The sequence below is a fragment of the Scomber scombrus genome, chromosome 10, assembly GCF_963691925.1.
Source record: "Scomber scombrus chromosome 10, fScoSco1.1, whole genome shotgun sequence".
Lineage (NCBI taxonomy): Eukaryota > Metazoa > Chordata > Actinopteri > Scombriformes > Scombridae > Scomber > Scomber scombrus.
In genome coordinates this window covers 13,873,397-13,896,036 of record NC_084979.1, presented here as the reverse complement: position 1 = coordinate 13,896,036, position 22,640 = coordinate 13,873,397, and the positions used below count along the sequence as shown (strand labels likewise).

The 22,640-nt window shown below is 46.3% G+C and overlaps 1 protein-coding gene across 1 annotated transcript in view; it reads left to right on the top strand.

Moving 5' to 3' along the window:
• samd11 (sterile alpha motif domain containing 11) overlaps positions 1 to 22,016 on the top strand; it is a 51,098-nt gene extending 29,082 nt beyond the window's left edge. The window contains exons 5-13 of the mRNA XM_062426740.1: positions 1,808 to 1,900; positions 5,390 to 5,554; positions 11,439 to 11,592; positions 17,529 to 17,644; positions 18,033 to 18,111; positions 18,336 to 19,129; positions 19,984 to 20,117; positions 21,356 to 21,466; positions 21,723 to 22,016. Coding sequence (XP_062282724.1) covers positions 1,808 to 1,900; positions 5,390 to 5,554; positions 11,439 to 11,592; positions 17,529 to 17,644; positions 18,033 to 18,111; positions 18,336 to 19,129; positions 19,984 to 20,117; positions 21,356 to 21,466; positions 21,723 to 22,007 — 1,931 coding nt within the window. The 3' untranslated portion in view covers positions 22,008 to 22,016. The remainder of the gene's footprint in view (positions 1 to 1,807; positions 1,901 to 5,389; positions 5,555 to 11,438; positions 11,593 to 17,528; positions 17,645 to 18,032; positions 18,112 to 18,335; positions 19,130 to 19,983; positions 20,118 to 21,355; positions 21,467 to 21,722) is intronic.
• Positions 22,017 to 22,640: the final 624 nt, after the last annotated feature.

Sequence of the window (22,640 nt, the reverse complement as noted above, 5' to 3'; positions counted from 1 at the left end):
GAAATTGTGAAAAACATTCAGTGTGCGTGCGTGTGTATGCGTGCACTTGTCCATTAGCCCCCCTTCCCTCCCCCCACTGTGTTTTTAGGGTGGTATAGGGTGTGGATCTCCTCAGGACCTGAGAGGCAACATCAAACACTGGATCATTAGTGAACCTCCTCCCTCTCTTCCCCTCTCTCCTCCTTGCTTGCTCACTCGCCCTCTCATCAACACCAGGGCAGCAGCCCAACAAAATCCTCAGAGTCCTCTCTAAATCTCTTTCTGTCTCTTTCCCTCTCCTGTCTATCTGTGTCTTGTTATAGAGAAGAAACAACATAAGTTTGGGTGATAGGTTAAGGGTTAAAGGTCAGACTGCACTCCAGTTTCACTCCTCTGTTCATGGCTCTCCGCCTGTCGCTAAGGTAACAACAATATCAGGAGTGGACACATGACAGAAATCGCCAAATGTTGTTTTCTTGAGTATTGCTGCAAAATTCTATTTTTTTTTACCCCTGTTTATTGTTTCTCTGTGCTGTTTATACATGCTGTGCAAATGATGAAAAATTGTTTTGTTGAAAATGAGAGACAGAGGGAGAGAGGAACCATTCTCCTTGAAGGAGGGGGAAAAAATACTCCCCCTATCCTTAAAAATACGCACTGAGAAATGAGAGAGAAAGCGAGAAAAAAGTGAAAGAAGGGAAGCAGTTGCTGCTGTGGCTTGGCTGACAGAGTAAGAGAGAAAGCAGAGGTGCAGAGACAGAAATAGAGAAAGAAAGAAAGAAAGAAAGAAAGAAAGAAAGAAAGAAAGACAGAGAGAGGGAGAGATAGAGTGGTGACAAACGGCTTTTTCCTTCCTATCGGCGCTGCATGCGATATGCTCTGCATCCCCTCCCTCTCTGATTAGGCCGGTATTGATTTGAGGTGTGTTTGAGGGGGGGTGGGGGGGTGGGGGTGAGGTGATGGGGGTGAGAAGGAAGAGTGGGATGAGAGGGGAGGAGAGGAGGAAGCGGCAGTAGGGGGTGCTGTAATTGTACACTGGATGCTCCTCTTTGGTAGGGGAGGGGGTAGTGGGGAAACGGGGAGGAGGGTGTTAATAGGAGGAGAGAGAAAACTCCTGATGGGAGGTGGGGGGGGGGGGGGGGGGGTTCAAACACACCTAGAGGAGAAGAGAAAGAAGGAGGCAGATGGACAAATGAGACAAGAAGCTCAGAAGTGAGTTTATGATGGGTGGACAGCAATAAGAGAAGGGGCAGTTGTGGAGGTATAAAAACTAAAAATAAACTGTATAGACATAATATAGGCTGAAATGAATTTCTCAAGCAGCTGAGTGCACTTTATTTCAGTCACAGGCTTTTGTGCCAACATCTGGAAAAAGAGAAGAAAGAAGAGAAGAGAGAGGAAGAACAGTGATAACACTTGAGGACAGGCTGTTGGAAAGAGATGTTGGAGGAGATGCAGACACACAGAGCTCTCCTCCCTCACTCAAATAGACAAACACACACACACACACACACACACATACACACACACATAAATGAGCCGGGCAGATCTGTCATCCATGGCGGTGCAGGCCCCCTCTCATCTCTGACAGAACAGGCACATCTCCAGACGCCCATGGCTTGCTTCACTCGCTCTGTTTCTCTCTTTCTCTCCACCTATCACTTTTTTTTGTCTTTGGCTTCTTTTCGATCTCCCTCCTCTAACTCTGCATTTCCAAGGCAGCCGCTATGTATACAGGTAGACACAGAGCAGAGTTTATTAAGCTTTTACTTTGGTCTTTTCACTGACTGCTCTTTCTCTCTTTGTGTGTGTGTGTGTGTTTTTACAGATGACCTTCTAGGCAAGAGGAGAAGCTTGTCTCCCAACAGCAGCAGCGAGTGTCCCTCTGACAGCAAGAAGTCACGTAGCGTTTCCCCCAAAGGTAAGACCATGCGGTATATTGGTGTTGTAATGACGTTACAGATGTGCTTGGACATGCATTTTCTGAGAAAGAATAGGTGAAAATTGTCAGAAGAAAAGAAAGCTGCAGAGTGAAGGAGGGATGAGGCAGTATTGATTTAGCTGCTGGTGTGTTAGGGTTAGTGTGATGATGAGAATACACAAACACACACGCACTTACACACAGTCTCACTTAAACATATACTTGAAGACGCACTGCTATGTCATTTCTTTATTAACCTGTCTCTCAGCCACACACACACACACACACACACACACACACACACACACACACACACACACACACACACACACACACACACACACACACACACACACACACACACACACACACACACACACACACACACACTAAAGGAAGCCAGTACAGCCAAGTCGCACCAGTGGTATCAAACCTCTAAGAAAGTTTTAGTGAGATTTTTGCCATTAAACCAGGACAACAAATGTTTTAAGTGCCAAAAAAACATTGAAAAAACTCAACAGAAGCTGTTTTTTTATGGATGTTGTCCCCAGTGACTCACTGCGAACTGTTTTTATTGGAACTATTTTCTACCTAAGAAGTTGTCCCAATAAAAAGTGTGATTTGGGTGAACTGACACTTTAAAAGGAACACAGAAAACAGAAAATGGGTGGCTGCCATGTCTGCTTTCTTCCAAACACAAAAACACATACAGTAAGATACTATACTTACACATATCCACTCCTAACATTCATCAATACCTTTTTATTTGCTCTCAATATGATATGAGCACAGTGTAAATAATGGACATTGACAAGGCACACCTCAGCAAGACAATGTCCCTCTGTAGTGCTGCAATCGGGTCGGCATACTTTATTATTTATATCTCTCTCATGCGGCGTGAAAGCGGGTGCCTAGCGTGGAGCCTGCACGGCCACCAGGCCTGTCCCTCTAGGCTCCTGAGGAAGACTTCCTGACTGATGCATTATACAGCAGGCAAAACCTAGGGCAGCTCACCGCACATCCAGCCTCATCTCTGGAGACACATCAGCAATATACACATACACACACAGGAGGAGCACAAGTAAGCCAAACACACTTACAGACATAAATAGCTTTGATTATAAAACATCATTTCATAATGGTTAAGTCCTGTGTAAAAATGGATAATCATAATTGTTGGAGTGTGTTTGGAGGTCAGATTAAGCTGTGTGGCGCTCAGCAGCAGCCCTGTGGTGACTTTTGCCCTCTTGCTGACCTTTGACCGACAGCAGCCCTGCCTGGAGCCTTTTCCTCTCTCTCTGTGTAGAGAAGCACTCATTCCTGGCCATTACAGTTTTACTTAGACACAACCCTGCTTCTGAAAGATGCATGGATTTATGTGGATGTGTGCCTCTGTGCAAGTGTGCGTATGTTTATCTGTGTGTGTCTCTGTTTGTGTACTCAGGCTTGGCTTCCTTTTAAGGCAAATGGAGCTCGTGTGTTTTTATTTTGACTTCTTGTGCATCTCAGAGTGTGTGGTTAGCTTTGGCTTTCAAAGCAAGAAAACAAAGAAGGAAAAAAAAATCCTATATACTCATTGCATTTATTCCTCCCTTGCTGTATATTTGCATAAAGGAGACAGATGAGGAAAATAGTGTTTGTGTGTGTAAGTGTAGCCTGCTGTCCAGAGAAGTGCATTTAAGCCATTTCAAAACAGTGTTGATCCCATGTCTTAACCTTGAGCTCTGTCCACACCCAAACACTGCACCTGTATATATATATACGTGCACGTGTGTGTGCGTTCAAGCTTTTCGCCTCCAAGTTTGGCGACACACACTATACCTCAATGACTAATGCAGGTAGAGAAATGGATTGAGAGAGAGAGAGAGAGAGAGACAGAGAGGATAGTGAATGAATAGAGCTGGAAAGATTGGAGGCTGCTGTGTAAATGATGTCTGTTTTTCTTTCTGTAGCAAAGTCGGCACCTCTTGCTGTGTGTAGAGAGCGTGAAAACTTTAGACAGGCACAGACTAGTTACCCACACACACATATATGCACAAACACACATACACTTGAGGACCTTGGGTGGATTAGCCAGAGCTTGGCGGTGGAGACAGAGATGCTTGCGTGCTCGCTTCCTCCCCCACCACCACCTCCGCTCCTCAGCGCCACTCCTGCTCGCCTGCCCGGGGCCAGGCTCAGGTTTCAATAAGAAGGAGGGAGGTAAAAATAACCCCTGCTTTCCTCTGCGTCTCCCTCCTCCTCCTCATCCTCCCTCCTCTAACTAACCACCTCCCCATATCCCCCACCACCCTTACCTTAGATCATGTTACTATTGACAGAGAGAGGGAGGTCAGAGAGAGAGAGATTAAGTGTGGGGACTGACAGCTAGATAGATATCATACACCACATCGTCTTCACAACACCTTAAACACAGCACAGCAGTACTACACGCACGCACGCACACACACACACACACGGAGGAAGTCGCTGAGCATTTTTTTCCATTCTTTTGTTTATTTTGTTCTTTCTGCATTACAGTCAAAATACTGTACAGCATAACAACCCTCCTTATAACCTCTCACCCTGTGCCACTGTTAGCATGGATGCTGCTGTGCTTTCTGTCAGAGAGATGGTGAGTTCATGGGAGGGTCAGGCACAGACCATTAACAATGCATGGCTGTATGTGTATAGCTTCATTGGAAAGGGCTTCCAGTCCATCAGTGCTGCCTTTCTAATGAATGGCCTGTGTACAAATCATGTCATCTGGTTGACATTTGAGGAAGACTGTATGTCAAAGAGTGCAGTAAATCATCACAAATATGCGAGTTAGTAGGTATATAAAATTAATTGTGGTTACTTTGTTCTACAGTGTACTGATTGCACTTGCTGGTTGTTTTTTTTAGAGCTGCATAAGGAATGATTTCTATCCTAAAAATACACCTGTCTTATCTGCCTGAATTACAAAATGTGACAGGGAAAACATCGCCTCCCATCAAACTGAGAACCTGTAGATAATGCAGATTGCTTGTGGTGTTTAGTGACTCAGTTCAGAGGAATTAACAAGTAAAAAATGCAAACTGCATCCTGAGCAGCAGTGAGTTCAGCCTCTGTTCAGAAAAAGTTTGACTTCTGTCTTCAGTTTAGCGATGTCCGTAAATGTGATTTTGAGCGTTGAACTTCAGAATTTTCCAAATCTGTGACCTCTGGCTGGCACTTGGAACCACCAGTGGTTTGAAGCTGCTGTAGTAAATTTGATGCGAGTGTGTGCCTGAGGCAAATTCCTCACAATCATGACTGATATGCAGAAGAATTTGGACTTGGATGAATACATAAGACAGTTACTTAATCATATGCTGAAAAGATAGTTAAGCGTTGGACATTATTTTTGAAAGTTAATAGCTTTGAGTTTTAGAGCCTGTGGTTTCAAGGAAGTATTTATCTCCTGATGAGTTGGATATCGATAGTCACTGATGGGTCATAATAAAAGTGTCTCCCTCCTCTCTTCAGAGAACTCCCAGAGCCCGGTGGTGGAAGCAGGCGGCAGCCACAGCCACATGAGCCCAGAGGAGCACTACAGGCGCATGATGTCAGCGCTCAGTGAGCATGGATCCTATGAGGAGCAGCAGCAACGCCTCTACCAGCTGGCAAGCAGCATGGGTCTGCCCGGCCACGGTCAGTCCACAGCATCTGCATTTGTGTTTGTGTTTGTGTTTGTGTGTGTGTGTGTGTGTGTGTGTGTGTGTGTGTGTGTGTGTTCTGTCATCGTCATATTGACTCTCAAATATCTGCAGTACAATTTGATTTATCTTCTTACAACATACATACTCAGTGCACACTTTAAATTCAGAATAGTGTTTCCTTCTCTACTAGTAAGAACTGACTTATGAAAGATGAGGTGAACGTACTTTATTTTTTTTTCTTTATTTTGAAGTAACTTGAGAGGTAGTTTGAAGTAACTTGAGATTTACTTCAAACAAAAAGAGTTTCCTTTGGAAGCACTTCACTGGCTTCTATAAAAAAACACCTCTTCCATCACCTGTCACCAAGTCATTGAGATGCAGTGCTGCTTTGCAACCCCAGAGTGTAGCAGTGTGTTCAGGGTACCATGTTAAGGTGTGCCACACACTGCTGCCATTGTAAAACCCGACTGACATTTCTATTTGCGGTGCTTGCCCACCCAGTGTCAAAGTGTCACTCAGGGTGATTTCTGACCACCATGGCTTTCCGTTAACAACACCCACAAGCCTTCGCATGCACCAACGCCGCGATTGATCCGTGAGCTCTCATTGGCTGCCTGCCAACCCTCTAAATCTCCCAACACCCTGGAAACCACCAGTGTGTCCCAGTTTTTCTCAATTTCCACAGACACATAAAATTTACTGGTTTTAGCTTGAGAGAACTGTAGTTTGATAGGCAAAAGAGAAAATGAGAAAAGTTGCCTCGTTTGGATTTTATAAGTTGGCTTTATACTCATTTCACTGTGCCTGCCATTAAATGTTAACCTTTTTCTCACATTTTTGTAAAGAATGTAACATTAAGTCCTACCAGTCTTTACAAGCTCTTTTGCAGTAGCATAAATCCAATCGATGCCCTGGTCGAATTGTAGTTTGAGCTACTTTTATTTTTATTTGATTAGTAACGATTTTTAATTGCTGGCTGCAAATCTAGGGGGCGAAGCCTATAGACGCTTTAATTGCCTTTTCCCTGTGTCTTAGAGAAGTTAGAGGCGAGATGCAGTGCATTGTTGGGCTTTTATGGCCCAGGATGCAGTCTGATCGCTGGCTTCCTTTCCCAGAAGCCTTACTGGTATGAGGCAGACGCTCTGGCGCAATACAGACATACCCGCTCCCTTTCTTTACTTCCACATTCCAAATCATTTGATAGTTTCCACACTATCCTTTATTCTGCACACGTGCGTTCTTCTTCCAAGCGTGCACTTAAAAGCTTGAAACTTAAAAGAAGAAGATGCAGAGGTAAAGAGACACCAGGAATAGGAGCAAAAAAAAAAGGAGAAATGGTCAAAGGAAATGAGGGAGGAACAGAGACGAGGGAGGAGTGAATAAATAACTTCCCCTGGAGCATGAAATGTAGAAAAAGAAAGTCACATACATGCAAGTTTACGGTTTATTAATGATTCTAAGATCACACACTAAGATACAACTACCATTTAAAACACAACTTCATGGTAGGATTTGCTCCTGGTGACTTGTGTGCTTTGCATCCACTGTTGTGTTTGCGCGTGTCCGATCCTCTAAGCGGATGATGAGCCGTGAGCATCACAGGCTTTGCCAACACTTCTTGACAGCCAAGCCTCTGGAGCTGCTAACATTCCTTTTCTTTCACACCTGGCAGCTTCCTTCGTCTATCCACCGATGGTTTACAAGTTTATGTAGAAAACTTATTGCAACACTACTTCCACATCCTCTCCTTTCTCCAATTAACAGTTAAGAGAATGACAGAGATAAACAGTCTGGGGGGGGGTTGGGGGGGGCGACGACACGTTGTTTTGTCTCCTGAGAGGCTGACGCGAATCACTTCAGCGAGAGCCCCTTGACATTGACCTAGTCTCCCATTGGGGCCCCTGTGACTCCCCTCCTCCCTCCCCCCCTCGGGCCCCCACCACCATCTCTCCTATACATCTCCCTCTCAAGCACTGCTTTTATACCCCCTCCCCTCTTCCTCCTCCTCCTCATCCTTTTCCTTACCCCCACCTCCAACTCTCCCTTTAGCCTTGGTCCCCGCAGAGCATCCTTTCATGTGTTTGAAGTGTAGGGCACAGAAAATGAAAGTGTGTGCGTGAAAGAGGCGGGGGTGAGGAGGAACTCGGTGTGTGTGTGTGTGTGTGTGTGTGTGTGTGTGTGTGTGTGTGTGTGTGTGTGTGTGTGTGTGTGTGTGAATGTGTAGGTGCAAGGTGTTGTTTGAGAGGCTCTCTCTAGACCTGATGGGCAAAAGAAGAGTTGGGAGGGAGAGGGGGGCTGAAATTGGGGGTGGAGGTGCTGGGGTGGCAGGGTTGTAGAAATGGCCAAGAGGGCTTTCCCTCCCTCTTCATATGATGAAAGGAGAGTGAGGGAGAGAAAAAAGTGAGAGAGAGGTGGGGGTAGAGATCCAGATGAAAGTGAAAGGAGGGATGGGATGGAAGGGGCGTACTTCTGTTTTGTCTCCTGTAGTTTAGTCAGATTGGAAAACATGAAGCTGTACACAACATATCTTTATCATCATCCCAAAGAGCTAGAAAATTCCAGCATGTGATTGGTCAAAGTACAGATGGTCAAAATCATGCAGCACAACAAACTCGCTTCATATTTACTGCTGGCTAAGCCTATGATACTGGCTGAATACCTCTTTCTGGAAAGATACTTAATTTTGTGGTGTATGGTGCGCTTTAGCGGATGGATTCCGGCTTTTGTATACCTGCCAATCCACCAAATCCATCATGAGGCCGGCGAAGCTGTATCAGCGCGGCGCTCCTCTGCATTCTCACGCCGAGGAAAACCGGGCTTAACCGAGGCGATTTAGGCCAAACTCCAGGAATGATGCCGGTGAGAAAAATGGGATGGCACAAAAGACGGATAAGCAGGATGGGTTCGATTGGCAAAATGGGACCTCCCAAAATAACTCATGCAAAGGAAGAAATATGTCTGAGTGTTTGCATGTCCTCAATTAGGACTCTAATTTGCAAATGGGGGACTGTCCCCTTGTGTTACAGCAGCTGCAACACGAAGAGTTTTACAGTACGAAATTCTGAATCTGAGTACCTACTCTGTGCACACACACACACACACACACACACACACACACACACACACACACACACACACACACACACACACACACACACACACACACACACACACACACACACACACACACACACACACACACACACACACACACACACACACACAGTGAAGGGTAGAGCCCCAGGTGACCCTGCTTCTCTCTACTCACATGAAAGGGAATTAGAGAGAGGGGGAAAGAGAAAAATACGGTGCCAGTGTTGGAGAGAAGCTTTATAATATTGGACTCGATAAAAAACAGAAAAAAGAAAAGGGAAAAAATTGAAGAAATAATAAACAGAGAAATTATCAAAATAAATGAAAAATTACCACACAGTGTTATACAGCTTGTATCGTTTGGGTTTAAAGGAGCAGTCCTCTGAAAGCGGGCTATAAAGGACCATATATTTAAGCATTTTACTGATTTTAGAAATTAAAATAAAAGGGACTGAATATTCCCCAGCAGAATTAAACACTTGACAGTGTGCTTTGAAACAGCATTTCTGTTTTTATGATTACAGAAAATACAATTGAATGGTGACTGAACCAGACTCATGACCTCAGTATTTCTAAAATCCTGGCTACAGCCATGGTCAGGGTCAATTTACTAATCACAGGGAGGACTACTCAGCCTGTGGAAACAATTGTATAATTTCCTCTGAGGCTCTGGAGGAACTATGTCTGACAAATTTCAGCTTTGAGACTTTTTTTTAACAGAAAGCCGACCTTAATTAGGATCCAAATCTAAAAGTTAGGGTCTTTGTTTTGTGTTTTTGTCTGCAATATAGTCAGGATATCCCGGTCTCTGCTGCATCGATTTGAACATTCTTTTTAAAATCTGTCTCTTAGACCTCCCCAAACTTTATGGAAGTACAATACTGAATCGCTGGATTGTCCATTTAACTGAGCCAGTCATACAAAATAATTGGTGAGGTGGGATTGTGACCACAGGAAACTCATAGAGGTCAACTCTTCCACCCTGTCACCCCCTGCACCATGTATGCAAGTGCACAACAGGCTGTGTGTATTTGTGTGTGCGCTCTGGGGCTCCAGTTCCCTCTGATCCTTCCCTTATCTCTCACAACCCCCCTCCCCCTTCTCTTACCCACACACATACACACACACACACACACACCCTTGTCTGCCGCCAGCCGAGTCCCCTGCGGCCTGGCGCAGCAAACAGATCGATACACCGGAGCTAGGCCGCATTAATATCTGTCGCTTCACCCCCCCACCCCGGCGCCCCGCTCAACTGCTTCAGCACACACACACACACACACACACACACAGACACACACACACAGACACACACACACACACACACACACACACACACACACACACACACACACACACACACACACACAATCAGCTAGGCATGCACGCACACGCAAGCACCTAAATCACACAGACGCACACAAACACACATCACACTCGTACCGGCGGCGGAAATGGCCCCTAGCTCCCGAGGGATCTGTCTAATTAAAAAAGAGGGGGCTGGGGGGAGGCAGGGAAGAGCAGAGAGGGAGGATAGATAGATTGAGGCAGAGAGAGAGAGGGAAGAGAGAAGGAGGGAGGGGAGCGAGAGAGCAGGATGGATTTTTCTCTCATTAGAAGCCATGTCTCCTGGTGTGGCCTGGCCTGGCTGATAATGATGAGGCCTCTTCTCCTACGAGGGCGAGAGAGAACCGGAGAAGCTGGGAGCGGGAGGGAGAGAGAGGGAGAGGGAGAGAGCCAAGAAAGAGATGGAATGAGGCGAGTGGTAAAGGGCAGAAGGTGGGGGGAGAGGGCAGGCAGAGATAGAGGGAGAAGGCGCGTTGGTGGTGGTGGAGGTGAGGCGGGCTAAAAACACTCGGCACCCGATGTGTGAAGTTGCTTGTTGCTCACTGGTACAAAAACACATCATCTGTTATTTGTTTTGAGAACATTATCACACACAAACAGTCTCATTTTTCACGATCTCTTTCTGGCCTTTTAATTTTGCCGGTTTTAGCTCTTTTAGTTCCTCATATTTGTTTGAAAATGGTCAGCTCAGTTCCACAGCGTGACAGATGGATTTGAGCGCTGTGTGCTAGTTTCATACACCTCTGCCAAAATGTCTGTTTAGTCCATATTTGTTCAGCGTGTGTGTGTGTGTATGTGTGTGTGTGTGTGTGTGTGTGTGTGTGTGTGTGTGTGTGTGTGTGTGTGTGTGTGTGTGTTTATGGGCTTGTGTGTCTTTGTGTGCGTATATGGGTGTAACATGGGGATTAGAAAATGCATCACAATCATTTTTAGTATTAATGTGGAGTGAGCCGAGTGGAGTTTAGAAATGACTTCTTGGGTGTTTATATGAGCTATCTGGATATTTAGCCTTTATATCCGTCACTACAAGGCAACTTTTTAAAGTAGGCTTCACTGCTACTATTTTACCCCGAAACTTGTAATGTTCACATTTACACTTAATGTATAACACACTTAAAATAAACTCATCAACCAACTATAGTTGGTAGGATTTTCTGTCTGAAGGTGTTCCTTATAATCTGTGTTTCTGTTAATATAGACTATAAACACAAACATCTGTGTATAGACATTAGCAGCTGGATGCTAAATTTGTGTTTATCCTCCCCTTTCACCTGCCCTCTTTTCTTGCCTCCCCTCTGCTTTTTTCCTGTCTTTTCTTTCTTTCTTCTTTGCCTCATCTATTAATCCTTCATCATCTTTGTCATGTTGACTCTATCTTCCCATCTCTCTCCCTCTGCTATGCTTTCCCTGTTTTGCCCCCTTCACTCCTTATATAGACATGCTGCGTGCTCGCCAGGAGGCGTTGGCTGCAGCGGTGAGGAATCCAGCGGCCTTAGAAGCTCACCTGCCCTCGGCGGGCAGCTCCTCCTCATCCAGCCAGAGACGCAAGCAGGGTCTGCCGCAGCACCGTGACGCACATTACACCGACAGGTAAGAAACAGATCCAAATGTACGCTCACTTTCAGCCCAAATCTCTGCGTCAGCCCAGCTGTTGAGACCGCAACCCTGCCCAGCATGTGATGCCAGCATTAGTCATCATTAATAAAGCCCACATCCAAACTGACATGCTGCATAGGAGGCCCTGGTTGATTTGAGCAGATGTAAATGTGGAAATCACAATGACAATGTTTTTCAATAAAAAGCTTTTAAGAAAGAGTAGAGGGAGTTAATCACCTGCCAGTTCGCATCACTACACTGCTACACTTTTCTGTCCATCCAGTCCATTCCCATCTTCCTCAGCAAGATCTGATTTTATATTAGTTTTTCTTAGTGTGCCACAGTGCACGTTTGCATGTGTGTGTATGTATGTGCGTCTACACATTCATGGCTGAACTAAGGATCCAATAACCTCTTGGCTACCACTGTGTAGCCGCACGCCTGCATCCGCAGCTCTTCCTCTCTCTTTTCCCCCCAGCGCTAGCCCCTGCGCCTCCCAAACAAAGCCAGGGGCAGCGGGAGTGGGCGGGTAATTGCTTGTCGATTATTTATGTGGCGCAGGGAGAGGCGGGGGATCGATAATGGGCCGGCGGTGCGGCAGCAGGGGGGGAGGGTGTGTGTGTGTGTGTGTGTGTATTTGTGTGTGAGAGAGAGACAGAGAGAGGGGGGTGGTGAGAGGTAGGGGTGGGGATATAAGCAGGAAGCAGAGCGGCCAGGCGTTGTGTGGGGGTGTATATATTGTGTGTATGTTTGTGTGTTTAGGCGAGGAGGGGGCGGGCGGGGGGTAGCTGATTGTTCATATGTGTTTGTTTGTTCCATTTTTCAAGCTGTCTGTCTGCATGTGTGCTCATCTATGCGGATTGAATTTGGGTTTGTTTGTGTGAATATGTCTGCTAATTTGTGTGTGTGTGTGTGTGTGTGTGTGTGTGTGTGTGTGTGTGTGTGTGTGTGTGTGTGTGTGTGTGTGTGTGTGAGAGAGAGAGAGGCCAGTGGTGCAGTGTGAATGTAGTCAGTGAGCCGAGGCTGTTCTCCGACAGCACACAGAGTAATTAGCCACACAGGACCGGGGAGAGTTAACTAACCCCCCCCCCCCCCCCCCCCCCACCACCACCCCACCCCACCCCTACCCCCCACCCCCATCCATCCATCTCTACCTCCCTCCATCCCCCTCTACCTTCACCTCTTTAACCCTTTCACTCTCAACACATTTTTTGGCGTGAGTATAAAGGAGGGGTTAATGGGCAAAATATGTCAAAGTGCCCTTTCCATTACTTGTAGCATTGTCTGAATGAAGGGAATGCAAGAAGAAAAGGGAAACAGACAAAGAGTGATGCAAAATTTGTGTACTGAACATAAACTATAGGGCCAAAAGTATGTGGACACCCCTATCCACAAACTTTTGCACTAGACCCTTAACTCCTCTGAAGGGAAATCTTAATCCTACAGCATAAATTCATGTTTTAGGCAATAATGTCCCTCCAACTTTGTGGCAACAGTTTTGGGAAGGCTGTTTCAACATGACAATGCAGCTGTGTGAGGTCCATAAGGAAATGGATTTCCCACTTTGATGCGAGGAACTCGACTTGCCTGAGTAGAGCTCTGACCTCAAATCTATCCAACACTTTTGGGATGAGCTGAATTACCAAATTCGAGCCAGACCCTTTGGTTGACTGCACAATACAAGTGGCAGAATGGGAGCAAATCCCTGCAGCCAAGTTGGGTTTGGAATGAGATGTTGAACAAGCTCACGCAGGTTTAATGTCCACTTACTTTTGGCCATGTAGTGACATATGTGCATCCGGGCCTGACTGTCGTAATACAAACCAAACCAGCGCATAAAGAAAGGAAGAAATCTTTCAAAAGGCATGAGACTGGATTGAGCAGACAGTGAAGAGAAAATGAAAATCAGGATAATTGATGAGTTAAAGTTAAAAAAATAAAAATAAAAAGATATTGACAAGCAGAGGCTGAGGAGCTGAGTTAGAGACAGCAGCTCTCCTTCTCTAAGGCTGCATTCAGACCAAATGCGGCACAATGACGCATGGGGTTACGATGGTTGGGGCGTGTTGTTTGAGGTACCTGCGAGACAATGAAATATGACCCGGGAAGTCGAGTTGGAGTTACAGATGAATGCATTTAAGGACTTATCAGAAGCCAAAACACAGCCCAGCAGGTTGTAAAGCTCACAAACATGATTTTACAACTCTGGAAAGTGTTCACATGGGCAACTATTTTATCTTTTGTGATCAGGAGGTAAACAGCTGAATACAGTGTTCATTTTACAAGTAATGTCCGTTTGCATATATGTGATTGATTGGCCACCAAAGAGTGATGTTGGGTTGCATTTCGGCAAAAGTCCATTTCAATTTCTTGCCGGATGGCTGCTGTTGTTTTTGGCTGAGCCCTATGCGGTCCCTACTCCTGCAATGTAAACGCACTGCCCCCAGTCAAATGAATGAAACGACTGACGTTTTTCACGCATTGCCGGATTTGGTGTGAAAGCAGCCTAACTCTCTCCGTGGTTCACCTTTCCATCGACCCCTCATCATTGATTATCTGGGGCCCATTAGGGCCCATTGTTAAAAACAAATCATTAGGGCCGCTCGATGGGCTTAGAGCCTGTCGCTCCATTTGTCTGGCCTTAAATGGCACTAAGCTCACCAAGCATCTGCAAGGCAAATAGAGGAAAAAGTAAAGAGAAAGGGGGAGAGAGAGAGGAAGTGGAAAACATTGGAGCTTAAAATGGGGATGAAGAGAGGGAAGCAAGAGAGAAAACAGGAGATGGCAAGCGGACGAAAATGGAGAGAGAGAGAGAGAGAGAAAGAGATGAACCAAAATAGGGAGTGAGGAGATCGAGAGAGTGTGAGATAAGGGGAGGGAGGGAAGGAGGGAGAGAGAGTGAGCAAGATAGAGGCGGGAGAGAGAGCGGGCGAGGAGGGAGCCTCATCCATTTTAATGAGCTTCCTGTGTAAATGTGTTCCTGCGGAGAAGGAGCCGAAGGCGGCCGCGCGGCGCTCCTAATCCCCCCACGCTCCCGTCATTAAGGGCAGCCCTGTCACACACACACACACACACACACACACACACACACACACACACACACACACACACACACACACACACACACACACACACACACACACACACACACACACACACACACACACACACACACACACACACACACACACACAGCCTGCGCTGCTGCGGGACGGGACCGCTGTCGCCACTCTGACAGGTCGTCACACACCAGTGAATTCCCCAGGAGCCCCTGGCCTCACTGCCGGCAGAGAGAGAGAGGGTGTGTGTGTGTGTGTGTGTGTGTGTGTGTGTGTGTGTGTGTGTGTGTGTGTGTGTGTGTGTGTGTGTGTCTGTTTGTGTGTGTGTGTGTGTGTGTGTGTGGGGGGGGGGGGGTGTTAGGGTAATCCAGTGATATAGTTTTTTTGTGATTATGAGCCCACCTTGCATTTGAGTATTTTCAGTCTCATGCAAAAACTAGGTGAGTGGGCCTCATCTTTTTATAGCATGTTAGTGGTTTGCCAACAAAATGCACAGATAGGGCAAAAAGAAAACCACACAGACAAACTCTCTCAAACACACACACATACAGAGAGAGAGAGAGAGAGAGAGAGAGACACGCATGTACACGCACAAAAGCACACGGCCCCAGAGCAAAACGACTAATGTCTGCCACTCCTCCCTCAAAATTGCCTCCTATAAAAGAAGGAAGAGAGGGAGAGATGGAGGAAGGGAGTGGAGGGGAGTGTCAGACACACTCTTTTTCTCCTGCTCTCTCTCTCCCTCTCTGTCTCTCTCACTCCCCGTGATTAGGCCTAATTATGGTGGCGCAGACGCCTGGCAGCCCCAGTCATGCAGCTTTAATTGACCGTTATTCATCTGCGGGCTAACGCTAGGCAGGGGTAGGCGGTGCAAAAGAAGGAAGAAAAAGAGGGAATATCAGAAAGGGAGGGGGTGGGAGATGTGAGTTTGGCATGCAGGAGCCATGGCAGAGGGGTGGATGGGAGTTTTGCGGGCGCCTTAGCATAGCCTAGTGGAACTGAGCGTCGCAAGGCTAATTGCTAGCCCCAAGGGATTAGGCCAGGTGATTACACACTGGGCGGTGTAATTACATAAGAAGCAGCTAGCGGGGCCCCCGCTCACGGCTCCGGGGTCACGCGCCGCAGCCCTCACCCAAGATTAATTGGAGCTGCCACTGGAGTGCGAGGCACCGCCGGAGAGAGCGGTTATATGATTAGCATTAACATTTCAGTGGCGGAGGCGATCGATGAATGGTCCCCCCCCCCCCCCCCACACCCACACCCACACACACACACACACACACACACACACAAGAACACACACACACACACACACACACACACACACCACCACCGCCAGTACAGGCTCCAAACCCCCCATCTCATCTCCCCTCTCTTGTGTGCGTGCCTTCCCTCCTTGCAACTCCTCTTTCTCTCTCTCTCTCTCTCCTTTTCCCTCAGCATTTAGTGAGGCGGGAGACATGCAGGCGCTAGCTAATTTGAACACAGTTGCAAAACAATATTTACGGTTGCATGTGTCCCTGTGTTGGTTTTGGATTTTGTTGTTTTCCTCAGCTTGATTCCCATGTATGCTTTTGTGTGGCGGCAGTCATACACAGCTGAGCTCTGATTGGTGTGATAACAAGAGCTCAGGAGGACAGAAACAAGGAGAGGGAACAGTAGAGGCGTGGGTTGGAAGCTAGCGAATGAGCTCAGAAAAAGGCCCTGGAAGACAGCTGTGGTTTGAGACACAGAGCAGATGGAGAGCAGCAGCATCACCCACTCCAAGCCTCAAACACTTTGACACAGTCCAAAAGGTCAAAGTCTAGATGCCTCATTCTGGATGCTTTATCTGCTTCTTCAAAACCGTGTCCCCATACCTGTGAAGATGTGAACATAACTGAAAAAAAACATTGCAGAATGAGAGAAGGAGGATTGCAGTAGTAGTGGGAGAGTAACTGAAAGAAATTCAAAGAGGCCGGGTAAAGAGACGGGTGGAGATAGAGTGATGAAGAGGGGAGAGAAAACTACATTGACTGAGGCGAGATGAATAAAAGTGGAGGAAAAGAAGGGAGTGAACAAGACAAGAGATTTTCAGAGGTCATAAAGAAATGGAGAGACAGGAGTATAGAAAAGAGATGGGTGAGACAGAACAAGAGACGGAGAGAGAGGGAGAAAGGTGAGAGGCGCCTTTCCCCCTCAAGGAGCACAAAAGACGAAGCCAATAATGGAGAGGCCTTTTCAGAAGCAGAGGTTGCAGGACGCTCTATCTTTTCACTGGCTTCAATGCAGCCAAGAGAGTGAGAGGGAGAGAGGGAGGGAAACGGGGAGAAGGGCGTTAAAAAAAAGGAAAAAAAGGGAGAGAAGAGAGGAGGGATGAGTGTTAATTAGAAGGTCCTTCAGCCCATGGCCCCGGTCAAGACGCAGGGTCCGCCCCAGCTGTCGGAGCATGACACACTGGCATTGTGCATTCAACCCTCATTATGTGTGTGGCTGTAGAGCTGCGTGTATATGTGTTTCTGTGTATATATATTGTGTGTGTGCGTGTGTGTGCGGTGGCAGGGAAAGGAAAGGAAAGGCTGCAGTCCAGGGTACAGCAATGGCCAGCGGCGCTTGCTGCGGCGTGACAAGACTGATGAGGCACTGGGGCGACACGGGGGCCTCTGGAGCTCCACTGATAAAAATACACCGCATATATTGGTGTGGCAGCAAGCGCACACACACAAAAGAAAGAGTTGAGACTCACAGAGAAAAAAAAGAAAGAATTTCAACTATTCTTTTAGCATAGGGAATAATTCATTATACATCCCTTTACACTTAATGCTTTTGTCATTTTAATATATTCAGTGAAATTTAACTTAATGTCGTCTTTTTTAATATTTGTGTCCACAGGGATCTGTCCCACCCTCCACCTCTCCTGTCCCCTCCAACTGCCCCTCATATCGCCTTAGGACCTCACCTGCGGCCTCCTTTCCTGGGCATGCCCTCCGCTCTTTGCCAGGCCCCTGGTGAGTCATAAATAGTGCTGAGGTCAAATGGATAGTACTAATGCACAGTATCATTAGGAATGCGTGCATGCTTGTAACACCACAGAAAATGTACTTTTTGCACAGTTACACTTACAGGAAGGAAATGTTCTATGAGGTGTATCAAATAAATGATTAAATTATAAATTTAATGTTTCAGATTTATAATTGTTTAAATAATATTTTACATTAAACAGACAAGCCACATACAAATGTTCTCTTGCAGAGCACCATTTGGTAACTTCTATATAACTTTTTAACCTGCTCATAGATTTGCATTATTTCCTCACGGTTTCTAACATTTGGGAGCTTCTGTATCATCTCTTAAAAACTTGTACTCACAGGTGTGTTTGTGTTTTTTTTATCACAGGTTATGGTTTCCTCCAACCAGCTCAAGCTGAGATCTTTGCTCGGCAACAAGAGATGTTGAGGAAACAGAATCTGGCCAGGTGTGTGTGTGTGTGTGTTGTAATCTTAAAGCATTGTAATTATAACAGGCATGTATGATGGTAAATGTAAAGAAAGCATGTGTTGAGATATGAGTTTGTTGTCTTGTAGAATGGAAGAGTAACTTCAGAGTGTGAACATTTTTGGAGAAGGCAAACTAGTAGATCACAGACAGTGATATGTTTTTAACATTCAGCCATACTGTACAACATGTTTCCAACCACAGACTTGAGATGTCAGCAGAGCTGCTGAGACAGAAAGAGTTGGAAAGTCTCCACCAGCGACAGCAACAGCATCAACGTCTGCTGGGCTCCGACACTCTGGGTGTTCTACCTCCTGGTCTTCCCTCGGACCACCCGGCCCTGCGGAGCCTCCACGACATCCCAGAGGGACATCCGCTCCGTGAGGAACTGGCCCGCCGCTCTAATGCAATGCTGGTGCTTCGGCATGGAGCTGCCACACCCCTCCTAACCCTCAACCACCACCAGCAGCAACAACCAGGAGCACCCTCAACACCCAAAGACACCCAGGCACAGAGCTCCACTTCTGGGCTAGATGCTGAATCCAGGAAGGCCCCCCTTAGGGGCCCCCAGACACACCTCCGTGCTGTGGATCACACAAGAGGGAGAGAGGACAGAGGAAGGGAGGGAGACAGGGAGGGGCAGGATGAGGAGATGAAGGACTCGGACAGTGAGACAGAAATGTGCGAAGAGAGGCGGGAAAGTGTTGTTGCCAAGTCCAGCAGTAAACCCAGGGACAGGGAGAGACATGGGGGCAAAGAGAGCAGTAGCAAGAGAGAGTGTGACAGTGCCAAGGAGACTGGAGAGAGCTCAGGCAGGCTGAGCGCCCCGTGCAGTTCAGCAGGTACAGAGTCACCCAGTCGCCACCTCTTCACCTCTGGACTGGGCAAGGCCGACATCAAGTACCACCTGCCACCCGGGTTCATGCCACCTCTCCCTGCTCTTCATGCTCAGTCATTGCCCTTTGGATTCCCTTACGCCAACCCCTACTTTCACACGGGTAAGAGACTCAAACACACACACACAAACACTGAAAGCCGACATATGGAACCCATTAGCGTCACTCTCTGTGTGCGTGTCTCCAGCGTGGAGACCTCTCTCTGTTAGGGGCCCTGCCTCTGACCCCAGTGTGACCCTCATACACACCACCAGCAGCACAGCCACGTGGGCAGAAAGGAAATAATAGCAAAACTGTACGCAAACAGCAAACATAAGAAAACTATCAAAAATTAACTTTATCTTATTATTATACAGATTCCCACCAAGAGTAAATTAATGAAAATAAAAAATAAAATCTTGTCAGTAGAACTTCAGCCATCAGTTGGTTAGTTTAAGTGATTTATGGAGCAAAAATGCCAACCATTTGCTGGGTTCACATTATCAGTTAGAGGATTTGCAACTTGTCTTTGTTTTATATGATTGTAAATGTAATATCTTTGGGTTATGGACTTTTGATTGGCCAAAACATGCAATTCAAAGACATCAGCTTGAGCTCTGATAAATTGTGATGGCCATTTTTCTCCACATCTAATATTTTATAAACTACACATTTAATTGACAGATTATTCAATTATGAGAATTATCTTCAATACTGCTGCTTGGTAAACATTTATCAGACCTTCAAATCATTTATTTATGTTATATCAAAGGTTTTCTGCTAAAGACAAATTTACTGTCAACATTTCTCCACAAAGCAGCACAAGACATTTTTCACACGGGACTATAAGTGTGCAGCATTTGGGTGCTGCATCACTGAAAATGGAGAACCAACAGAAAGATCCTCAGTCAGTAATAGAAGCTTTGTACCCAGTGTTTATATTGACACATCATTTTCACTCACTGCTGCTCTTTCAGGCTCTATGGGAGGTCTTTTCATGGACGGGGAGGACTCGGCTACAGCAAACCCTGTGGAGGACATCAGCAAGTGGAGTGTGGAGGACGTGTGTGGCTTCATAAGCAGCTTGGCTGGATGTGCTGAATACACACAGGTGAGGATGTAGGGAGAGGGAGGAGAGAGAGAGAGAGAGGAGATGGAGGCCAGGGGCAGGCTGATAACTAACTATAGGAGAATAGTGACCAAGATATAGAATTCATACTGCAACACTTCTACTGTAGTATTTTCAAGGGCATCTCATTATGTTTAGGCAGAAGCACTGAAACTGCACAGCAATATTTTTTCAAGTGTATTGTGAGTGTGTGCGGATGCATGAATGTTATTGTGTGTTTGAGGTCATTTCCACTTTTTGCAGCCATGTTTGTGGTCTATGTGTGAATGAGAGTGAGTTGCACCTGTAGCTTGTGTGTGTAAATGTGTGTATGTGTATAGGCATTTCCAAAATGAGAAATCCAGCATTAAAGAAATGTTACCCAATCTTACCTTCATTTATATATATCTTTAAAAAGTTCAGTTTTTCACATCTGTCCTGAAACAACAGTCAGGTTGACACATTTTTCTTGCTGTAATCATTGCTTCTGTTGTCCTGGCAACACGAGATATCCTCCAAACACACTTACATTGAAAAAGTGATGGGGGGGGGGGGGGTCACAACCCTCTCTCTATGCAAAAATATATTTAAAGGTTTATTTGAACATAATGCTTCAGCTGTTCAAGTCAAATCAATATCTTTCTTTTTATTGCAAAATGTCCTCTTTTTATTATCTTCAGATAAACTTTAAAACACATTTTTGTTCCGAAAGAGGACTGCAGGTTTTCAGTTACATTACATAAGTGCCTTTATGGAGGAGATCTAATTGCCAGTATGAACAGGAAGAGTGATTACAGTGAACATTGAAGCACTTGACTGTTGTTTTTTGGGAAAAAATAGTGAACCTAACATGCCAATATACTTGTTGAAAGAGTAATTGGTCTAATGATTCTGGCCCTGGCATGAAGAGATTCCCTGCTAACTTGACTTTGATGTCATACATGAAGGCTTCATTAGTCTGAGTTAGCTAAATCTATCTTTTTTTAATAAGAAATTCCTACCATTTTATCCCTTTAAGAGATAAAATGCAGTTAAAGACGCTGTAAGACAACTCAACTGGATCCATTAAATTGTAAAAATGTTTAATGATAATCTTTTATTGGGTATTATTCTCTCTTAAAATGGATATGTAACATTTTGGAATAGAAGCACTGTTTTGTAGTTTGTGCGAATGAACGTGTAGCTTTGTGTGCTGTGTGTGTATGCCGGGCCTGTGGCTGAAGCGCCTGTGTCTCTGCCAGGTGTTTCGGGAGCAGGCCATTGACGGAGAGACTTTACCGCTGCTCACTGAGGAGCACCTGCTCAACACCATGGGACTAAAGCTGGGGCCCGCGCTCAAGATCCGCTCACAGGTACACACACCACAGACCTGCGTGTGTGTTTGTGTGTGATCAAGAGGACTTGTGAGTGTTGGAATGTGTGTTTCTGTCCATAGGCCAGAGACAAACTGCTAGCGTAGCATAGCTGATTCCCTTAAACTAGCCTGCCCCACAGCCTCTCTTCTTCTGCTCTCTCTCTCTCTCTTTGAAAGACAGTTTACAACATGAACGCATTATACGACCCTTCAGACTGTACTGACAGTCATATGTGCTCCTCTCGTCTACTCAGGTGGCGCGGCGTGTTGGCAGGCTCTTCTACATGACTGGATTCCCGCTGGCGTTCCCGTTTCCACCTTCTGCTGCCCTGCGCCCACCAGAACGGGATCGGGATCCCCTGACCACACCATCTGACAACCCCCTGCCCCTCTCGCTGTCCCTCCCCCACAGACCCATCTCCACCAGCAGTAGCTCTTCTCCATACAGCGGCCCTACCCCAGGGTGCTCCTCCCCCAAGCAGGAAAACGGTAACGGCTCCACAGTGGTGGGACGATACGAGGCCAAAACTCCTTCGTAGGAGAGGATAGGGGAGGAGTAGAGCAGACAGTGAGGGGGTCAGCTTGAACCTGAGAGATATGACTCTCAGGCCATATTTACCAGACTCAGTCATAAACTCCCCCTCCACCTTGGGACCTTTAAGCTGAAATTTATGGGAAAATATTGGACAGGAATAAAAGACAACCAGGCGATATGGACCGTGTCCGGCAAACCAATCAGCTTCTGAGTTCCTCTGCGGTGGCTGTAGCCAAGCAGAATCCAAAGAAACTGGGTTGGAAGGGAGACACATGAAGCGACAGAGGAATAGAGAAAGAGGAAAAGGAGACAGCTGGTCACAGACAGCCTGCCAAAAAAAGGAGCAAAGCCCTGCCACAAATGCGACATTCTTGCAAGTCAGACAGTCAGACGCTAGCGGAAACTCTTCCTTCCTTTCTGGGCTGGAGGAAGCTCTGCTCTCTCACTTTCTCTCTTGTCTCTATCTCTCTGACTGCTCTCACCACAAGCCCTGCAGAACCCAGGAATTAAAAAGAGACGCCTCACCCCTCTTTTCTCTCCCTCCTTCCCTTCTTGCCTGTTTCCCGAGGCCAAACAGCAGCGTGCTGTCTTTTTAGAGGCTGGAATTGAATCATATGCTGAGCAGCAGCAGATCTGA